At 50.3% G+C, this 22,821-nt stretch overlaps 1 protein-coding gene across 1 annotated transcript; it reads right to left on the minus strand.

The window, feature by feature from the left end:
• Nucleotides 1-7,574: 7,574 nt before the first annotated feature.
• Nucleotides 7,575-22,513, minus strand: LOC136996598 (ubiquitin carboxyl-terminal hydrolase 42-like). Its single transcript, XM_067317493.1, is given in 12 exon segments — nt 7,575-8,039; nt 8,868-9,006; nt 9,463-9,563; nt 9,782-9,922; nt 10,315-10,426; nt 11,815-11,897; nt 12,486-12,556; nt 12,718-12,789; nt 12,962-13,060; nt 13,230-13,340; nt 14,056-14,256; nt 22,396-22,513. Coding segments are annotated over 12 exon segments (1,713 nt in total).
• Between the last annotated feature and the right edge of the window lie 308 nt (nt 22,514-22,821).

The raw sequence follows: 22,821 nt of genomic DNA on the forward strand, positions 1-22,821 counted from the left end.
AGCCATTTGTTTGCTTTGACCTGTCTATACTAACTCAGTGCATCGGGTTGCTTCAGCCGCTCCATCTGTCAGCAAGCTGTCACTAACACACAGATTCCTCTTCTCTGGTCCACCCACAGTAACCCTCTAGCGCTCACTCTCGTGGCAAAATAGTCTTGAACATGGAATAATTTTAGATAGATAACATTAAATCTCTTGTCATCACCCATACAAGATACTCTGTCTCAGCGTGACCTGGCCTGTGAAGAAAAGAACTTGGGACTTCTTACCTTTATATACAGTTCATAGCCCCTCACAAGCAGAATAAACCTAGTCTGTTTCTGATGGTTCTTAAGCAAGATTTTTTTCCAGACTTTGTATGAATTTGGTGAGGAAACCACCCTGACTGTATTGCAATAGGTTCTGTGATGACAGGAGATTTCCAGCTCCATCCAATACAGCTGAATGGAAGGAGAGTTAATGGGAGACACAGGGCCTTTATCCTACCCCAAAGGCAGCTGATTAGCCCCAGTAGTGAATGACCTGAAAAGATGAACATTCTTGAGCATCAGGTCTTAGTAAGCAGATTTGAAGGTGGTGCATGCTAGCCTTTTGTCTCATGTTAATTCAGAGACTGAATTAGATGCTCTACTAGTCTCATCCACCTCTAAAATAATGCTGAATCCTGCACTGTTTAGACTCACTTTCACTTTTGTATGGCTATGACAAAAGTATAAGAGTCAGAATCAGTAGGAATCTCTTTTCATCACCTGTCTCAGTGACCAGATGTTCTCCTGGCTGACATGCTGCCTGCAAGTGCTCCTCTGAGGCTGCGGTGGCAGGACCCTTAAAGGGCACAGAGTTTAAAAGCTTACATGTTATATTTAACAGGAACAAGGACTCCAAGGGCTGCAAGATAAACTGCGGGGCAGCACTGGTTCCGCCAACAGCAATGTCCCGGGCAAAGGGCAAAGCTGTGATTCGTGGCCTGTAGGTTTGCCGACATCCTCACAAGAAGAGTTCCCTCCCTTGGGATTCACAGCAGCCCCAACACATTGCCTGGCAAACTCATCCACTTCCCAGATGTTCAAGCATATTGCACTCAGCTGTAATTATAGTTAATGCCAGCACCAAAACCTGCTTACCTTACGCTTCTGTCCCAGGATACAATACCCTATATAGCTTGATATATCATCTCTCAATATAGCATATATCTCAACATCCGTTTGAGAAATCTCTTACAGAAAATCCCTCAAGACAGACATGTTTTTAGGCTTTTTTCAAAAATACTTTATTTCCGTAGAGTATTGCATGGTGTCTAGTGCATTTCCACTTCATTTTCAACCACTTTGCTTGGAAGTCCCAAGGCTCCCTGCCCTTTGGGGCCTGGAACCAGGGCAGGAAGGAAAAGCTACACTGCTGGAACCAGGGCCCCACCAAATGTCCCTGCACCACACGGAGCCCTCTCTCTGCCTTGGGGTGTGGCCCTGCCTTGCCTGCCCCCGCACGGCCCCCGGGTGCAGAGCAACTGCTGCTGCCAGGACGCGCCCTGTGCCACCCCAGGGGCTCTGCTGGGGTAGCAACAGCTACGCTGGAGCCAGGATCGCGGCGGGCATGGCCCCTCTGCCCTGCACAGGGTCCATGAGGTCACAGAGGGACCACAGTGCCACACTGGGCCCAGGAAATGCTGCTCAGCGTGCATCCTCAAGAGCAGCAGTGGCTGCTGGCAAGGGACATCATGGTGAGAGCACGTGGGGCCTCAGCCCCAGCTTGCCTCCGCCTCCTCTGTCTCGTCCTTCTGGCAGCCCTGCATATCAGCGATGCCCAGGCTGCTCTACAGGGAGCACCAGGCCCAGGTAGGGCAGGCGGGCACCGCTGGACCGGCCGGCAGCGCCGCTGGGGCCGGGACAGGACCCTCTGGCCAGCGATTGTGGGGCGGGTGGGAGGCAGAAACCCAGCTGGAAGGTGCAGGGAAGCTGGGGCCTTTTCAGGAGGCGGTGCAGCGAAAAAGAAAAGAACTGTGAAACCTGGCACTGAGCTCCACGGAGGAAATACTTGCCATAGATGGGCAGGGATGCCATCTGCTACAATGCAGCCCTCAGGAAGACTATTGCAATCCCCATCGTCAGTTGTTCTCCTCCGTGTTTTCTTACAGATGTTCCTCTAGGCACTGCATATCCACTTTCTCAGCTGGGTGAGGGTTGGGAGTATCCACAGCACCACATGGGTAAGGAGTCACTATTTATTTTCTCAAAAGAAAAAGCACTTTTTTTCAATATTTTTTTTGCACCCCTGTATCCCGATGGTGACTCAAAAGAAGTATATCCCAATATAGAAGGAAAGAAATCCTCCCCTCTGATTATAGATGTACCTGTACATGATGCTAATCTGGCTTCTCAGCTGGATAGCATTTTGGAGATCAGGCAGGATCCCATGGGTAAGCGGTCAATAAGTTTTTATTTTCTAATATTATAGTGCACCTCTGTCTACTGCAAGTTCCCCAAAACACATCCTCTGCCAGAAGCCCCGGTGAACAGCTGGAGGCAGACAGCACTCGGTCTTTTCCTGGCCAGTGGGCTTCTGTCCAAGAGAAGCGTAAAGGATCGTTGTTACCATTTGGTGTTAAGTGTTCCCTGTTTAGTTTTTGCTGCTTCTGTGTATGTTAGAAACTTCCTTGTAAGAATGCGCAGAGGAGCAGTCTGTTTGTCCAGCTGGTCTTTGAGGGCGGTCAGATGTCACATAAAGCAGGTTTTGGAGAGCTGTGAAGTCCCAGCCCAAAGGTCACCTGGGCCTCTCTGCAGCTTTGAGAATCTAGATCTGCATATGCATCCCATCTAATCACAGTATCCTCTCCCCTTCGCACCTGAAAAATTATATCAGAACATTCTCATTTGAGATGTGGCCGTAGGCCATCTTTATCCAGGGTATCAGATGGATCCCAGTTTCAAGCCTCAAGGGTATCCTATGGATAAGCAGTCCATATGAACTTACTTACAATAATAAGCTTTTTTTTTTGTATTTTATTCATGTGAAATTCTTTCTCTTAAGGTCCTCGAAGAACATATTCTATACGTTCTTCTGTTATTGACTGTTCTCGACTAGAATCTATCTTATTCTATATAATAATCTTCTCAGGCATCATTAGAAGCAGGGAAGGACATATTGGCAGAATTGCAGAGAGCACATGGTGTGAATATTTCACTCAGCATTAACTGCAATGCTTGCTAAACCAGAGGTTTTAGAAACATGGCTGGGTTAGCTCTGTGGCATGAGGTGACTTGCTTCTCAGAAGGCCTTTTCCCCAGCTGAACTGGCTGCACCTTTTTCCTGTCCTCTTGGAAGAAAATCCTCCAGTGTCATCGTACAATTAGCTAAAAAAATGCTAGGTGGAATGTGAACAAGACAATCAAGTGCAATTCACTAGGCATCCAGCACCTCTGGTTTTGCTGCTTGCCTTTTGTTTACTGACAAATGTTGAGACTTCAGTTCTTCTTCCCAAATGAAACATTGTTCGAACCAGCGGACTAGTTATACCCCCAGAAACCCAGGTTTTGTTTTTAAACTTGCTTTTAGCATTCTGAGAAGGACTGCCTTCTGGAGATACTGTGTTACAGATGATGACCAAATAGGTCTAATCAAATTTCCTTGCTTCCTTTCTAAAGGGACTGCTAAAGAGACCCTGGACAAGGAGACAATTCATGAAGGATATGATGAAGGATGATAAAGGAGCAAAGCCAATGGAAGCAAAAGGCACACTAGGTAATTGCTGTCCATTGCCACCCAGTGTAATAAATCACAATACCTGTCTGTCTCTGGACTCTTCCCCCGATGCCCACTACTGCACATGATGTCAGCAGGCAAACTTGAAAATATTAGAAGAGTAGGCAGTACAGGCAACGAAGCCAGAAATGACTCTCAAAAGATGACTTTCTTCTCTGGTGTAAGGAGGTTACTGCAGTTTGTGTGTCAGAGAGGTGCATACAGAACTTTGTGGATGCTCTTAGACATTTCTCCTCTCCCAGCCCAGCCTGATTCCAGGACTTCAGGAACTTTGCCCTGTTTGGAACGAGGCAGTCAGCGCATGTCAAGAAACTGGACTCTGGTTTACCAGACTGCGGCAACTGCAATACCTGCATGTCCAGAACTCACAGGGAATCCACAGAGGCCCTAGGTCCATCAGAAGCCCAGCAGAATCAAGGCGTCAGGCAGCCAGGGAAGCAGAGAAGAATGCATTTGCTTCTGGCATTGATTAGTTTTGACTTCTTTTATTCCTAGCGGGGAATAAGACACAGCCCAGTCAAGCTTACTTTCTGTACTAAAAGGTGAGATAACTTTTGTCATGGATATATGAAGGAATTCATTGGCAAGTGTTTTCTTGTGCTTTTTTGCACCTGTAGAATCAAGTTGCCCAGCAAACAACCTCTACCTGAAGCCAGAGGCATAGTTAGGGGTAGCAATGGCTCATTCTTAGCCTGCCCAGTGGGCTCTTGTCCAGGAGAAGTGTAAAGGATCGTTTTTATACTCTGGTGTGACTATTATTCTGGTTCAGTTTCTGCTTCTTCTGTGTCATCTTAGAGACATCCTTGCAAGAGAGTGCTGAGGGGCAGTATGTTAGTCCAGCTGGTCCTTCAGGGGTGTTAGATCCTGTGTCAGTGCAGGATTTGGAGAGGTGCCTGGTTCCAGCCCAGAGGACACTCGGGCCCCTCTGGAGCTTTGAGAATCTAGACCTACCTGTGCATCCCACAGAGTTACATGATGCACTCCCAGTCACTGCACTTCACCTCTGAAACATTCTATCAGAACCTTCTCATCTGCGTATGATTATAGCTATACCTGTAGGCAATTCTTATCCTCCCTCTCAGCTGGGGGCAGAGAGCCAGTCAGGGTGCAGGAGGGGCGGGGAGCGCCATGAGCGCCATGCGGCGCGCCCAGTGACATTGCCGCACGGGCCGAGGCTGGCCCTGCTCCCCCTGGCGCCTGCAGCACCCCCCGCCTGCCGTCGCCGCCACTGCTGCCGCCTCCTGCACCTTGGCCGGGGCGAGCGGGCACCGGCAGGGCTGCCTGCTCCAGGGCCGCACAGGGTGCCGCCTGGCTGCGCTGCCCCAGTGCCAGCCCTGGCACGGCCCCCCTGCCACCGTGCCCCTGTGCGAGGCCGTGGCACAGCCCCTCTCTCCCCGCAGGGCCCCGCTTTGCTGCATCCCTTCCCCAGTTTGGTGTGTCTGGCACCTCTGCCTTGGCTGCGATGGCCGCACGTGGCTGTGCTGTCAGGACCACCTGCGTGTGAGTGGCCTTGCACCCCAAAACGCCCCATCATTCTCCAGCTGGGCCTCCTTGGACTTCCCTTTACCTTACGCAGTTGCTCGACATCATTAGTTCCCTTCAGCCTCACTTCCGCCGCCCAGTCCCAGGGAAGCGCTAGTGGCTTCTGATCGGGCGTGCTGACACTTCACCTGCCCGTGCAGCAGAGCCACTTGCTTCTCGCACTCCTGCCGGGCGCTCTCACAGCACCCCATTCGGGCCTCGGCTACTGCCAGGCTCTGTGTGCCAGCGGGAGCTCTGCCACCCGTCGGCATTACTGGCACCTTTTAAAAAAGGACGGGAAAAGTGGGAAAAGAAGTGGGGAAAAAACCTTCCTTCTTTTCATGGTGAAATTCCGTACAGAAATCTGAAGCACCACCAAGGACGGGCTTTGTTTTGACGGCAATGTTATTGTTCTGAGAACACTTTTCAAGCTTGGATTGGTTAGGACTGTTTGGAGAATGGCTATCTGTTGCGTTCGATGGTAAGTTGTGGTGTTGATGGTAAGGTTAGTCAGAGTCTTCAAGGCTCCTGTCCGCAAGCTCTGCACCTGAACGACAAAAGGAAGCAGGGTCACTCCCTGTCGTGACAGTCAGCACAAACCCATCTGCTCATTGGTTTGCTTTCTAAAAAGCAAAGACCTGAGGCTGCCCACAGCTTGACGTGGGCTGTGACTCCGGGACTGAACCGACCTCGAGAGGGAGGCTTCCAAAAGCCTTCTAGGAAAAGCCACTGCATTTCAGTTGCGTGCTAAGACGGGTGTACTGTGCAGAAGAGCAGGACACGGCTACCTGCTTTCCTGGCACATGGTAGGCCTTAGGGACGTGAAATTTGGTGGCACTTTTGCCTTCTTTCCTACTAGCCGTTCAAAACTGGAAACAAGCAAACACATCAGGAAAACTTGAATCTTTTTTTTAAGTAAGGCAGAATATTTGGAAGCCAGGCCATGCGGCACAGCTTTCCTCATGCAAGCATTTCAAAAGTATTTGAAAGACTATTCTCTGCTGGAATAAAAAGGAATCCCACAAACCTCCCCTGCCCCCTTACCTTCCATCTCCCCGCAGCATGGGATGGGGTTCTATTTCTTGCTTCCGGCTGCACTGGAAGGCTGCCCATCCCCGTGGAATTGTTTACTGCCATGCTTTCTCTATTGCTCCCCTAGAGAGCTGTCTGGAGGATGGGCTTCTTCCTTCTCCTCCCGTGTGTACTTCTGGAAACGAGGCTCTGAGCATTCCAAGAAGCTTTCCAGCTTCTTGACGGGTCTCCTCTTTTTCTTCTTTTTCTAACGCTTGCAACTGTCAGTGTGGAGTGCAGAGAAATCCAAATCGCTCTGTCGGAAGGGAACAGGCAAGTCAAGAGCAGAAGAAACAGATGTGGCACTCGCTGCCTATACGGGTCTGTATTTTATCAAGTCTGCTGCAGGTGATGGTTTGCAGCTGCTCTGTGGTAATTTCTGAACGCCTACCTTACTAAGAAGCGTACACCCTCAGAGGTCGAGTGGACATTAGGTCCTGGCTCGTACACAGATCATTGATCAAGGCTAGTTCTGGAACATGTGCGAATGAAAACAATTGTTCTTGTAGCCTTATCAAGAACCGTGTGCAGATGTGACTCTAACTATATGGTCCCTTTAGTGGGTAAACAGCAGAATATTGGCGAGGAGATAGGAGCATGCTGATGCTGACTGATCAATTATTCCGGCTGCCAAAACACTTGGTGCTCAGAATCCAAGAGGAAGAGCCGGTCGCGACCCTTTGGCGCACCACACAGGTGTCACTCTGGACTTGTGTATTCCCAAAGAATTATTGCTTCCCTTGTTATCTGTACATCTAAAGAATGATTGCTGCCCTTGTTATCTGTAGCGCATGCGCAGTCCCCCATACTGTAACCTATTAATTCACCTTAAACCCACACCCCCCTGAACCTTGCCATGGGCCAATGCTCTACGGTGCCTGGGACAGCCCGGTCGCCTGCCCACAAGGTTCCTGGGGTTCCCCTTGTGGTTCAGGGATTTCAAGGTAATAAACATCTAATAACTTTATTTCAGAGTGGTGTCTTCTACCTCTGCGTATTCCAAGTGTCAGTTAGCACCGTTAACAGTCCCGTTCTGAAGTTCTAACACAACTCAGCAGTATCTTTCCTATCTTCACTTGATCAACCTACTCACGTGCTCTCCAGACAGACTCCGCATCACTGAGAGCTCTTTAAAGCCAACTGGGCGGACAAGAGGAACAGCCAGAGAAGAACAAGGAGCAAACCGCTGGAATCTCTTTTCTCCATCTTTCTCCGTTTCCCTTCTATTTTGTTGTCGCTCCCTTCTGCATGGGGATGTCCTCTTTTTCTGTTTCTTTGCTTTTCAGTCTTCGGGGAAGAGCCCTCAAAACCAGAAGGAACTGACACAGCTGAAGGTGCTCATCTTTGATGAGAATATTTTTCAGACTGCTGCTCCGGTACTGAACGGCGGCGCAAGTCTGCTTGGTGGCTGCTGAAGTGATGCCCATCTTCCCCTCTGGAGAGTGGCGACAGGTGGAGCCACCTGCTTTTGCAAGAATGCTCACGCGACCTGTCTTGCTCTGTTCGTCCTCTGCTTCGGGATTGGTAACGAGGACATCTTCCGGAGCTTCTGCCCTTATCCGGGTGGTTTCTGTCACTACAGGAAGATGGGCACCTGCTTCCATTGCAGTACTGCTGCTGATGGCAGTTTTGCTTGTTTCTTTCCAGCCTGCGACAGCACCTCCTCTTGTGAGAATGACCGCCCATTTCTGTGATACCAATGGCCTTTGGATCCTCTTTCAGGGCTCCATTTCTCTTTAAATGACTTGAACTCTGTATTTCAAAAGAAGAGGTTCTAAAGTGGCTATATGCAAACACACAGCTTTGAAAAGCCCCAAACACAAACCCCTCCTACCACGTAGTCCTACAAATTGCCTCAGGAGCTGAACAGGAAAAAAAAAAAACCCAACACTCTGCTTTAACTCTAAGTGCAAGGCCAGCAAGTGTTTTTCATTCCTACTTTTGGGTTTCGGCCTATTGGAAGCAAATGAGCATCATTTTTGAAAGCCCATCCAAACAGCTGATCACGGGCTAAAGATGGTCCCAGATCTCTCTCTCTCTCTCTCTCTCTCTCTCTTTATGTATGTACGTATGTATGTGCGTCCATTTTTCCCCTTTAAACTTTCCCTGAAATCCCGAGCATAATTGTTCCAGTGCTCACGAATAAGCCATTCTGGTTTTGCTGTCTCAGCTAAAGTGACAGCACTAAAAATAAACCAAGCAATCTTTCCTTTTCTTTCATGATTTGAGCATGACTAGGCTCTACTTCCAATGTCTCGCAGTGCTTCAGGAAGCTGAGCTGCAACTGAAGAAGCAGCAGGGCTGCACGCAATTTAGCATTAGCCACTGTTTGAAGGATTCTGGCTGCAGCAGGAGAGCTGTGAAGAAAGCTGCAGTGTGGGAGGGAAAATATGATGCAGACACTACTGCCCCCCCCCCCAAAAAAAAGGAAGAAAAAGAAAAATCCCGCTCTCAATTTGGTGCCTTTATCCTTCCCTCTCTTCCCCTTGCCTCCCCCCTCCCCCCCACACACTTACCTTCATCATATGAGGACGATGCTGTGGTCCCAGAAATCCAGCCTGCTTATTTTTAGCCCCCTGCTGACCAAGGAACGAAGGTGGATAAGATGGCGCAGGCGCGTAAGAAGCATGTTCTCCAAGTGTCTCATCATAGCACCTTGGGAAACAACAGCGATCTCAGTTGAGACATGTTCTCTCAGCCTCCTCTTGGGCTGAATCCCATCCTACCGTTTTCTAGGAGCAGCTGATACGCCATACTGAAAACGTAACCAAGACTACAAGCTGAAAACCAGATACTGGTCTTCCTACCACGGCTGTCCCTTTCAGAGCAAGAACTCATCCTTACACCACCTCTGGCCTAAATTTCTCCTCTTTTCGGCGTTCGCCGGCTAAAGAGAGCATGTACGTAACAAGTTACGCAAGTGCAGCAGGTGAAGGCCAAGCAATGAAAGACAATACACGACATGGGGAATTCCAGACTGGGCAGAACCAATTCTTCCAATAGTCCTTTCCTCCCAGGACAGAAAGAAAAACATGTCAGAGGAGAAGAAAAGACGTTTCAGTAGCGCGAAAAGGAAACGTAGCCTGAACCCATCTCAATACTTGCTCTTACCTGATATAAAAAAGTAAATATGCCTGCTGGCTGAGAACAGTTTTGATGTCGCAAAGGGCTACCGAGGCATCATTCATCTCATATCACAGTCCATTGCTGGCCTGCAAATAAAGGCAATGATGTCTTTAGAGCAGCTGCATGCTTTCCACAGCAAAACCCAGACAGAACACTGCCAGACAAAGGATACACCAAGACTAGTCAAAGAAGACATGTAACAAGTCCTTTCCCCTTAAAAACAGTGGCTGCCAGTAACGTGCTGCGGCAAGTTTCTCTTCAGCAGCACAGATTTTACCCTGCAAGAAATGAAGTCGATGCTTACCTTGGTGAAGCAGAAATAGTGTCCTGCGTGACCACTGGCACCTCTGTGCACCAGGACTGCATATAAGGTGTAGAGGACTGGTTCTCCAACTGACTCAGACATGTATGCTCGAAGGTCCAAATACTCTGGATAGTTCATATCCTGAAGACAGAGAAAGAGGATTCAAAACTCATCTGGGAACACTTTATGAAAGAGCCGGAGAAAAACACTTCTAAGAACATGGGCTGGAAGTTTAGACAGACATTTTTTGCTTCCTCAGAAATTGGCCTTCCCAGAGACAACATTTAATCATTTCAGCTGCAGAGAACTGCTCAGTGCAAAATCAGCTCTTTAAGAGCAGAGCATACGCTTATCGTCACACGGGAACTTGGCTGTTACCAGAAGAGAAAGAGTAAGACCTACTTCTTGTGCTGATTTTTCCTGGACATCTTCCGTTGCTATGGTTACAGTCGGCCAACATTAACAACTTTTAAAAGAGTGTTCTGCCTTGGGAAATCTCCCTTCCCAAGAAGGCATGGCAGTTGCATAGATACCTTGCTAATCTTTCCACCAGTGAAATCGGCAAATCTTTTCAGGGCTATGGTGAGAACGTTGGAAGAGCGATGTATTGTAAACCTCTTGGACGCAGCAACCATCTTTTCACACCTTCAAAGCAAGCACAGGCAATTGTTTCAAGGCATCTTTCCCCCTCCCTCCTCCCGCCAAAAGTCAGACGAGTTTCCATGTCTCTCACAACGCTCATCCTAGCCGAACGCAATTTCCTTGCCTAAGACGGTGCTTCTTTTCTTAAAGCCGCACACCGCATTTCAGCCTTGCTCGTGCGGAGAACGCAGCAGGATGCATGAGGGCGGCTCAAGACGGACTGGGAATGTTGCCTTTTGGTAGCCAAACAAACGCCTGAGCTGCGCCCAAAAGTAAGGCTTGCCTACAACTCGTAAGGCAGACGGAACGTGACTCTCTCACGAGAGCGCGGTTCCAGAATGCCACACAAGGGTGATGTCTCCCAGTACGCAGAAGTGGCTATTTCCATCTCATGGCCTGGCTACCCGCTTTCTGCTGGAGTGCCAACAGGGAAAGAGAGCTGGAAAAAGGGAGCCTCAGTCCTCAGGACTAGGAACGGCAAAGAACTTCACAAACGGATCAGTTATCAGCATCAAAAATACAAGATGCCAACAGTCACCTGGAAAGAGACTGAACCAGCTGAAATCCTTGGAAATGAACTGGTTCACTGTAAACTTGCTCCACGGCCTGCTCAAAGGCAGGACGTACAGGGTACCCAGTGACATTCAGCTGCTATCACAGAGGAAGACAGATGAATCCTGAAAGGTGTCGGCTTACCTCATCAGGAAAAATACTGTTGATAGCTACTGAGTGGAAAGAGCTATTTGAAATAGCCTCCTCCCCAGTTCTGAGGTCAAAATACAAGACAGAGAGTTCCAAACCCATCGACAGAATGCCTAGCTGCAGTTTTTACAATTCAAGAACTGCGCAAGATGTTCTGCTAGCGAGCCGGCAGAGCTTGCTAACGTTCATTACCAGCGAGCCAGCTGAGAGTCACCTAGGCCCACAGGTGCGTTCCACAGGGGACACTAGGACCTTCCGAAAGCTGTTGTGGCCTCCCACCCCAAATCCTTGTGCACAGCTCCTTCCTGCTTGAGCTCACTGCTACACAGAGGACACGGCTTTTAACTTCTGGCCGTAGGAATAGGTTGGTGTGCAGCTTCACAGTTAGCAAGGCTGACCACACCCAGGGAAGACAACACTAGGAGTAAAATTCGCCTGTGAGCTAGCGTCTGCGCTTCTTATCAAAGATTTCCAACTAGTTGAACAGAATGACAAAGATCCCGCTCTTAGAAGCGCATGCACTCTACTCCAGGCTTTGGGTGACTTCAGGCTATCATCAGCTGCACAACAAAAAGCTGCGTCTCGTTGTCTCGTTTGTCTTTCTGAATTTAGTCAAAGGATAACTTCTGCTTTGAGACAGGCAATAGGTTCAGCCAGTATCTCCTATTCCGATGGCATTAGGAAGAATCTTGCTACATTTGTAGCAATTTTCACCATCCAGCAGCTCAGGTCTCACAAATCCTTCTAGCACTCCGGGGACAGAGGAGGCCGCCTGGATGAGGAAGAAAGGAGGACACCGAGTTCCTGGAAACGCAAATCCCGACCCGTGACTGCTCTTTGGCCGCAGGGCCTCCCTCGTTCACACGCGGGAGACCTACTGCGAAGCCGCAAACACCGTGAAGAAAGAGGCAGAAGCTGAGCATGCTGAGCACCGACCTTGTTTGAAAATGATTGGACTCTGATACAAAGAGCTACCTGTCTGCGGTAGCGCACAATTAAGTTATCTGTGGTATGCCGTCTCATAAATAACAAAAGCAAAAAGAGCCATCGTATCCCGATCAGAAGTGTATCGAGGTAGTCCAAAACTGGGAAGTATCATAGGCTGAGCATGCGTGCGGTGATATGCTAATTGCCCTCCCTCCAGCTTAAACCCCACGCATACATGGAGACCAGTCACAGGGCTTCCAGAGGAGGACCAAGTCCAGTCCACTTCCCAGCCACCACCAAGCGTTTTTGCCGTGAACAGCATACATTCCTAGGTGAACTCCATCGAGCTTAGGAAGCCACAAGAAGAAAGAACAAACCCCAAAAGCTCGGCGCCTTCAACCGCATCTTTGGCCACAGTTCCAAAACGTCTTACCTCTATCTCCAAAGGGATATTGAGGAACGCCTCATAGGACTCTGAAACTGCTTGGCAGCTCAAGCACGTTACTGGAATCCAAACAGAAGCACTTCACAAAATGCGAAGGAGACTCACCTTGCCCCTTGACATTACTGAGACCCACTACTTCAGTCACACTGCAAGCTCTTTGCGACAAATGGACACAAAGGCACAGATCAGTTCTAAGGACAGTAATAGTTTTAAAAAGTACCTCTGGATCTTAGAAGTCCTCCAAATATTTGGTGAATGACCATGGTGGCTTGCAACGATGCGTCCGAGCTGGAAACAAATGATCATCAGCGCTCAGAAGAGCTGAGGCAGAGAGTTAGCTCTTTCTTCAAAGAGCTTTTCTTTTCTACGAAAACCCTGGACAAAGGTTTTCACGTAGGGCAGGAAATGAAGGCGTCAAAAGTGCTAGAGAACACTTAAAGGTTAACGTGGTTCTGCTTATTCGGTGCTTCCATTCAAACAAGCTGTCTGCATAGCAGCCACGGTGTAACATAAGAATTCATGAGCATCTTCCTGTCTGCCAAAACAGAAATGCTCCCCTATTCCTAAGAAATACAAAGGGTACAACGTTTATCTCACAAGAAGGGACAGAAAACGTACTTTTCTAAAAGCTCTCTTCCCTAAAAAATTAAACTCTCCAAACCCTTTGCACCCATGAAATAACCCTCGAAAATTCAGACGTTTCTACAAAGAACGCCACCTGAAATGACTTACGTCTAAGGTCACTGAAGACAGCCGTAGGCTCGATGGCACTGGCAGAGCAGAACAGGACCTGCTTAACGTGAGTCTCCATTGTACACAGCATGCAGAAGCCTTGCTCATGACCTGTCAAGAGTCAAGGAAGAAACCACCTCAGCCTAGTGAAAGATACCTGCGTACCTGTGGAAAACCTGAAGCAACAACAACCTGGAAGTTGTAAGTGCAGTCTCGGCTCTCCATTCCACGCTCTCTTCTCCAAAGGTGCCAACAGCCCAGTCTGTGTGCATAAGCATTAACCACTCAGTCTGTACTAGCACACATCTTCTGATGAAACACCTGAAGGACTACTGCCAAGCCCTCTCTTGCAGGGAGGTGCACAGGAGTAGCCAGACCAGCTCATACTGCTTTCACGGTGCTCTTTGGGACTTTTACTCTTCTCATAATTCAACAGTGACCATATCAGTTCTCACAGCGGTCGTGCATCAAGGAAACCCGGCTGTGAAGGAACACTGAGAACCTGTGATGCCCTCCTCCAAGATTTTATCCTCTTCCTACCAGCCAGAAAGCCACAGGCCAAGTTTTCATGAAGTGCCTTACTTCCCAATGCCCTTGATCATTCACATGAGGGAAGAAAGAACCCTTCTTTGACGTCTGAGCGCAGGGCATTAAATGAAAGCAAGCACTCCACCAGCTATCCTGAGACCGCCATGAATGCGCTATTAAAAGACAGCCCCTACAGGGAAAATAGGAAAACTCAGCGTTTGCTTCACAGAGCCATTCTTGTTCTTTCACCTGCAGAGCTGTCCAGGAGGTTGCAACGAACATGTTCACAAGTACTCACACGACTGGCTGTGTTGCCCGGAAAGCAGGTAATTGGCCAGAGGGGGCGTGTAGGTCAAACACTGTAGAACAGAGTTGAGGAAACACATATTGCCCAGGTTGCGGAGTCCAGCTCCAACACCTTGCCGTTGCTGCCAAGACACAGAAATCTTCTCGGGAGGGAAAAGCATCCTTTGTGGCGGAGCAATTCCATCGGTAATGACTGCAAGGAAATCAGATTGTAAAAGAGACTGCCTGCCTTTGGTTTAGGAACGGAGGTTTCAGAGGTAGTGCTCTGGACAGCAGCCCCCACAAGAACTAGCTGCCGTGGAGATCACAAGCACGCAGTAGAGACTGCCCGTGAAGGCTGCCACTCACGTTGGCTGGCCAATGCACAGTTGGGGAAGAAGAGTTTATTCATCTGTTTTACTTTTTCCCATGGGCAACAATTACTACTCGGCCTTCAGGAACTGCTGCCAAGTCCCTTCCGTCTCGAGGCACTCATCTGACAGCCCAATTATTCTGTTCTTTCTCCTCATCCTAACCTTAACCCTTACCCTTAGACTTGCAATTACACAGTAATAAAGGGAAGAACAAAGACCCCCAAATAAGCCAGCAACCCTCCTAGGATCAGGTCTTTTTCTAGGCACTGTAGGCTTCAACTGTCGTGCACACCTGCAGAAGTCTCTGTACTACCAGAAAACTCCCCAGCATCCACCGGAGCCTGTCAATCTATCGAAATTCAGCCTTGCAACAAACGCTAGCCACTTTCGGTGCCTTCGGGGAGTCACAAAGTTAACCTTTACTCTTGAAGTCTTTACTCACAGGAGGGGCTCCTTTCTCGGCCAGCTCCTGCAGGTGGTACCCCACCCCAGCTTGCAGAGCATGACTTCATTTTTGGCACATACAATTCCAAGTGGAAAAGGAACGAGCCCAGTTATCCAGAACGCTCGCTCAGCCCACGCTCGCTTCCACCAGCGCGTCCGCGAGCACCTGGGCAGAGAGCTCGCGAGCAGCTGCTGCACCACCGCCCTCTCTGCCGCAGAGTGACCCCAGCCCTGAGGGCCTTTGTGACGGCAGGCAGCTCGGCCAATGAGGAGGCTCCTAGCAGCCAAGCGGGCTGGTCCTGATGTGGCGCAGCCAATTGGATCACAGCGTGTCTGTGACGGGCGGCTGCCAGGGGCAGCGTGGCCCTGCCCCCCTTTATGACCCGAGGCCACAGCGGAGACGCACTCCCCTGGCGCCAGGGACCGCCGGGCACCGTCCGCAGCCTGCAGCCGCTGCGCTGCCCCACTCACGGCAGGGGCAGGGGCTGTGCTTCCGCCGGCACAGCTCACGCCTCCTTCCCAGGCAGAATAAGCCTACCAAGGAAAAAAGGCATGCTGCTGACACCATACCTGCTGTGCAGTTTGCGCTGGCATGTTCATGTTGGCGCGGGTTGTCTTCTGCCCTCTTCTGGTGTCCACCACTCTGTCCCAAAGACTTGTAGAGCACACCACCTTCTGTCCTACAGGGCCCTTCTCAAGGAATTCTGTCGAGGATAGGAGGGAAAGCAATCGTCTGATTTTGCAATACTGGCACCAGAAAAGCACAGCCCTTCAGAGCAAGCCTGCGTGAAGACCTTGGAACTCCAGAAAACTTTTAAGTCATTCTGGGAGCCTCGGCACAAGCTCACCTGTCTCCAGGAATTAGCAGAAAAGCCTGACGCTACTACGCGTTAGTACTAGCATGCATCCTCATCATGGCACGCATGCTTTGACTTTCTCCCTCCAGAAGGCTTTCCCAAGAACGGGGCTGCTCTCTCCTTTTGCCCTCTGTGATGAACTTAGCGCTGGAGAATTGACGCATGATAGAGTCTTCACTGAACTAACAAAAGCAGCCGATCGACAAATACTTAGTGGGGTACGCTTTGCTAAATTTCTTTAGCAACTTCTGTGCTATGCAATTAGCACTTATTCTGTAGCTGAATAATGTTAATAATAATAATAATAATAATAATAATAATAATAATACCCTTTAAAAGCAAAAATACCTGTATATTATTGAAGTCTCCATCTTTCAGCTACGCTCCCCAAACCTCTCCAATTACCATGCAAGACTTGAAGAAAATTATAGGTAGAGACATGGTTTGTCAGGGCTTTTTGCATTTTAATGAGCCCCATGGTGTATTTGGTGCTGAGTCCATGAACCTCAGCTACTGAGAGGAAACTGAACAAAACATTGAAGAAGTCAAAGTCAGAAGTAAACCCCAAAGGTTCATAGAGCATTACCGGGTCCCACTGAGGGCCATTAGCAACAAAGGCTCCACAGGGCCCAATTGGAGCAGAAAATTGTAATCACTGATTACAGGTAGGCAAAGGAAATACTCAGGTTGCTTTGATGCCACATAAACCTTTGATGTGTTTTATCAAGGAAAACAGGCCAGCATGGATAGCAAACCCCTGGAAAGGGAGATCCTTTCCTTTGCGCATTGCCCAGGGCCCAGTGTGGCTGGGGGTGCACAATGCCGAGTGTAGAACAAATACATGACACCTCTCAGGGTCCCCTGAACAGTAAGGGGGAGAAAGGCCCTGGTGTCTCCTGGTAGGCTTTGGTGGCAGAGAAAACAGCCATAAGCCAAAGGGACAAAGACCTCAGTTCTGTCTGGGCCCTTCAGCCTTGCCAGCGCCCTCGGCCATCTCCACCACAGGCTGGCCTGTGCTGTCCCAAACCTGCTCCTGTGTCCCCGCAGCCTGCAGACACCCAACCTGTTTCCGCACCTTGCCCTCACCCTGGGATCTCCCTCCCTTCATTGATGTCCCTCCATCCTCACTGGCTGTTTCTTGAAACACAAAGCCGAGGGCTGATCACAGACTACCTCTGGGTGGCCTGCTCCACCACAGCACTACCCTTCAAGTAATATTTCTTCATCCTAATGGCCAGTATGAACTTCCCAAGCTACATTTTGGGGCTGTTTCCTGTTTTTCTGCTGCTTCCCGCTACCAAGGAAAGCTCCTGGCAGCCCCAAGATGGGACACACTAGTGCTGAGTCAAGGAGGATAATAACTCCCCTTCTCTGGGTAGCCATGCTACTACTAATGCAGTCCCATAGGCATGTGGCCTTATTCGCAGTGAGCATGCACCACTGGCTCATATGGCAGCCATTGTAATACCCAGGCCCTTCTCCTCAGGCCACTCCTTAGATGTTCTGATCTCAATCTGTCCTGATGCACAGGGTTATTCTTCCCCATGTGCAGGACTTGCCACTTCTCTTTGTAAAACTTCATGAGGTTTCTGTTGGCTGAATCCCCAAGTTTCTCAAGGTCCCCCATACTGAAGCTCATTGTGTCAGCTGTTAATGTGTGCATGTAGATGGCTCACTCTGACTTGTGGTGCTTCTAACAAGACAACAGCATGAGCCATTGCAAGTCACTTCAAGGACTAAAAGGAGGTACTAGTTGAATGGAATTGCTGACTTAGGTAGGAATTACCACGGCAACCATCAGAAATGCCAAGTGAGGGTACAAAGCAAGCAAAATCAGGTCCTGTGGGGAAAAGGTAAAGAGAGGTGAGCTGTTTGTATGGAAGGGTATGAGGATAGTAAGAAAGTAGAACTTGGAAGAAGTAAAGGGGAGAAAAACAGAATAAAAGGTGAAGCAAAGGAGTGATCAGGGCTGTTCAGGGGTACCTGCCAAGCAGCCCTGCATCTGCACATCTCTGACTGGAGCAGGACAGGAAAGCTAGTTGATCTGATCATAGGTGTGTGTCTGACTTACTTCCATGGTCAGGAGAACTGAGTGCTTTCCCTAACATTGACAGGAGAAGGAATCTAATAATCTTTGAGGCTGGATGGGACTTCATGTGGCCTCTAGCCCCACCTTGTGCTCACTGCAGGGTCAGCTTTGGGGTGAGACCAGGTTGCTGAGGGCTTGATCCAGTCTTGAAAAGCTCTGGGGATGGAGATGGCACAGCTTCTCTGGGCAACAGAGACCCTGCAGTATCCAAGGCCAGAGAGAAACAGAGCTGGGCTGTGCAACCATGTCAGGAGAGGTGTTTGGTGCCTGAGCTGACTCTGCAGCACCTTAGGGCCTGTGACGGAAGTGACCAGATCTCCAGGAAGGACAAGGTGCCACTCAGAAAGTCCCTGGGCCTGAACTGCCTGAGATTCAGCCACTCTGTGGTTGCATCATTAGTACAGTCCCTGTTCATATCATCAGGGAGTGAGAAAAGATTTAGGGAGAGGAGAGCTAGTGGGGTTTGAGAGTGTTGGCATATGTGTGGAGACTTTGGTGTCATGTGCCTTCCATCTTTGCAGCATGCTCAGATGTAGATGGGATGGACTTCGCCTAAAGGCAGTGGTGGGAATCCACTGTTTGGGAACAGGTGGGAAATCCAAGATGCCCTGGGGTGTTTGCCCAGCAACCACTCCAAAAGGGTGTGGTTTTCTTGTTTGTCCCATGCTGTATCTGCTAGAAACATGGTGGTTGTGTTGGACACCCCATGCATCTGACATGGCCCTGCACTCCTATTGTCATTGCATGAAATCAAGTGTCTGCACTAAATTACACAAATTATTTGCAGTGCCTGGATTTGCATAGATCTGAGCTTCTTAGTGAGTGGAGCTCTGGGGGTAGTAGGCATCCAGGGTCATTTCAGATGGCCAAGGAGATTCTCCACCTGGTCCCTACCTGATGCTCTAGAAAGATGTGGGTCTCATAGTTGTTCCATCAGAGCAAGCAGACAGTGGCACATGTCTTGGACCACCTCTGTCCCTTCAAAAGTCTAAAGGGGTGTGAGTGTGTACAGCTGGCTCCCTCCATCTCCATTGATTACAATGGGAGCTTAGACAAGGAGCTCGCACGCAGACACCCATTTTGTGCACCCCAAAACTTGGGCAAGGGGAAACCTCCTCTGAGTTTGTGGAGCACACAGGAGGGAACTGAATCCCACTCCATCCCAGGAGCTTCTCAATGGGCATTAGACGTTTTGATTAACTCCTCTAAATCAGTCCTTGAAGCATGAGGAAATGAACTCCCTTCTTGCCCCATGCAGGTGTCCTGTCTTCTTATGAGATGGGAGCAGGACCTTCTAGAGTGGGACATTTCCACCTCTCTTAGATAACCACTGTCTTGGATGAGACCAACTGCAACGCTGGACTCAGTCTCTCTCCACTGTTTACAGAGGGACCATCAGTAATCATTTTAGACTACTTCAGTGGATATTTCCCAGGAGTGACTCTGTGGCCTTTCAGGAACTGTCAGCCCTGGAGCCCTGGGAACAACTTGAGGGTGCACAGGGGACAGAAAAAGTCATGTCTTCAGGTGGGCCTGTGTTCCTGAGCTGGGCCTGGCTCCTGGGACTGTGGGAGCCCATGGCAACCTGGCAGGTGCTGCAGGGAGACAGCTCTGTCCAGGTGCAGCTCCTCTTAGAAGAGCAGCAAGACTCAGGGTACTGCCTGCAGGCACCAGGATGAGATGAGTGACTCAGAAGTTAGACAGTTGGGAATGGGAGGACAGCTGAGAGCTCACTGTGGGGAGAATCTTCACAGCCCTTCACACAGTAAGTCTCTGGCTGCAGGGCAATGCTGCCGTGGTTCCCAGCGGATTCTTCTACGGCTAGCACCTTCCACAGCTGATAGGGTCTGTCAGAGTGGCTCTCACAGCTTCTGCTGTTTGGAGCAGGTGGTGCTTTAGAGCAGGGATTCCCAGCCACACCATCAGAGCTACAGGGCATCATGGCTACCTTCTCCCAGGGACAGTGCAGGGTTGTGAAGCCAGGGAGTGCACCCAGGTCTGCCTGGGCTGTCATTCAGAGCAGTGTCCCTGCACCCCAGGGTGCTGTGTGCCTGGGGCAGTGACTCTGCCACCTGCGAGGGTCAGCACTCAGCCTGCCCAGGGAACTCCCCACAGCACTGCAGGGAGAAGCTCTGGGTGGAAGGAGACACCCCCATCAGGGCAGGTTCATTCTCCCTTTGAGAGGGTGCTGTGTAGGTCAGGGCTTCTCTCAGCTCTAGCTCACTCACCAGGACATTTTCTGATGGAGCCTTTTCAAGAGGACAGTCAAGGAAGTGTTTATGTTAAAGACAAGGAACTTTCCTAAGTCTGTTTTCAATTTCCTACTGTTTGTGTAGGGGTGGGGGTGTATGGAAAAGAGGTTGTCCGGTTTGGACAAGAGACTGACACTCCTAGACCTTTATCATGAGAGATCAAGAGATCTGTGATGAACCTCAGAAAGCCCTTTCCCCACTCTCCTGACTACAGAAAGCACTGCCATCATCTTCTCTGGCCTCGCCAGCATTTGTTTGACCTTCTCCTTATCGCCTGCAAACACGGAGATGCCCCCGGACAGTGCCCTGTTCCTGAGAGACTTCTGTAGGGCAGACTGAATGCACAGAGGGTAGGATGGGGTCTGTGAGCACTGACAGGGAAAAGACATGGGACAGAGAAACAGTTGCCAGCAGGAAAAGCTCTGGGCGGTGGAGATACGATCAGCAAATGAGAGGAAAACAGAAACATAAATGCTGTGGGAGAGGGAATTTGGAACACTGCCAGTCAGTCCCTGCAACATATACATCTTCCTCTAAGCAAAGCCCTATGTCTCCTCTCCCACCCAGCAGAGCCTCTGCCCTCAAGACCATGGGGTCCAGGCCATGAGCCCCCTCCTCCTGAAGGAAGAGGATGACGTCTCCTCATCTTTGGGCTCAGAGGCAACCTGCATGGGCAGAGCAAGAGCACATACCCGTGTGCTATCAGCTGGCCATGTTCAGCATACTGGTGCCCCGGGATGTACGGGGGGAAAGGGTTTGGGGTCAAAAGATGCTGCCAATGGCTGCAAGTCCCAAGGGAAGGGACCTGTGACTGGCACAGCAACGGGACAAGGCTTGTCATGGGGCCATAGCAGCAGGGCTGAGCTGGGGGCCATGACGGGCAAGGGGGAGTGGAGGTGGCCAGGTGCATAGCAGAAGGGGGCTCGCTCATTGGGTGTGGGAGGGGGCTGCTGCTGGGGCTGCCCCTTCCCTCCTCACTCTGCATCCATGCCCCGATGTGGAGGGTCATGACAGGGTTAAGATGGAGATAAGTTGCACACCATGGGAAAAGGGGAATGGGGGAAACTGTTGCTAGCTCGAACAAAGAAGAGTCTGAACAGGGGCAAGTATACCCAAGGACACCAGTGCAGCTGGGAATGATACATCTTGAGAAAGTACAGATAAACCAGCAAAAGCCAGTGGAACCAAGGCTAAGAACAAGTCAGCATTTCTCCAACAAAGAAGCAAACAAGACATGATCGCTGCGTGCGTGATCGGTGCAATGATTGGCTACCTGTGACATAATCTGCATAATGATTGGCTTAGCAAAGCGTATCTGTGAATTGCTGAAGTAGCTAACTTTTTAGTATAAATATGTGTTAGAATAAACAATAAATGTCTCAGGATGCAAACCCTCCTGAGTCCGTGCCATTCACCCGCCACACCCCAGGGCTGAATGCAGCGCAGGGGGTGGAAGGGACGTCAGCCCTGTGCCTTTGGCACTTCGAAATGGAGAGGACCAGGCATCTCCCCCATGGGAGATATTGCAGAGGGCAAATGTCTGGGGGTGACAGCTTGGCACCATGGGCAGGGGGGTCTCGCGGGGTGGGGCAGCTCTCCATACCCACCCTGCACACCCCAGACACAGCTCACATAGGGCTTCCTTTGATCGTGGGGAACGATGACATGATCCTTGCTTGCCTGGTGAGAAGGGCCTCCAGCCAAGGGAGAAGCCACTGATGTTGTTTCCTTGGGCGATGGTGTATTAAAAGGTGGGCTGTTGCTCTCATCCCAAGGGTCTCCGGCCAAGGGAGAGGCCTGTGGCGCAGCTTCTGCAGGAACTGATGGAGAGGGAGGCACATTTTCCCCTGCATCCTTAGGGTCTCTGGCTGCAGGGGAGGCCTTTGGCTTTGTTCCTGTGCTTGCTGATGGGGCGAGAGACGTGCTGTCCCCTGCATCCTGAAGGCCATCGGGCAAAGGAGATGCCGTTGGCTCGGTTCCTCTGGGCACTGCTGGGTCGAGAGGCGTGCTCTCCAGGTCACCAGCTGCCTCCCTGGCAGCATCTCTGGCCTTGCTGCTGGGCGAGCAAGGGGGCATGTTTCCATGTCTGTGAATAGGCTCCTGAAGCTAGGTCTGACCCAGGTGATGCACAAAGAGGTGTTTTCCTCCAGCTTCCCACCTTGCAGAAGCTCTTCATCAGCGTCCTCTTCCTCATTGGCCCAGTCTGCTTGCTCATCCTGCGGTGCTCCCAGGACTCTCTTCCCTGTTTTCACCTCCTGCTCCCTCTTGGGGACATGGGCATACAGCTGCTCCAGCACCTCCCACTTGCACCTTGTGTCCTTGAGGAGCTCCACTCACATGACCTCAGGTTTCCACAAGCTGTGGAAGGAGTTTCTGGCGAGGAGCTGGGACATTGCAGGTCTCCACCTTGGGACACCAAGGACTTGCTTAGCACCAAGTCCTGGCTCTGCACCATTGCGTCCAAGCATTGTGCCTTGACCTCCGGGGCACAAGCACCTCTGGGAGCTGGGGACAGCTTGCTGACTAGCTCCTGGTGCATTTCTTGGCCAGTTCTGGCAAAACCCACTCCTGATGGGGACTGTGGCAGCCTTGGCACTGTCAGGAAGCTTGGCCAGGGCTCGTTCTGCTCCGTGTGTGCTGGCGTGCCTCGTATCTCCCTTTCAGGAATGGTCTGTGCTCCTGGGACAAAGGAGGAGCTTACAGAGTGCTGCTGGCTTTTCAGGACAAGAGTTGTTCTGGTACCATTGTCCTGCAACATCCTTG

The sequence above is a fragment of the Apteryx mantelli genome, unplaced genomic scaffold (genome assembly GCF_036417845.1).
Source record: "Apteryx mantelli isolate bAptMan1 unplaced genomic scaffold, bAptMan1.hap1 HAP1_SCAFFOLD_50, whole genome shotgun sequence".
NCBI classification, from domain to species: domain Eukaryota; kingdom Metazoa; phylum Chordata; class Aves; order Apterygiformes; family Apterygidae; genus Apteryx; species Apteryx mantelli.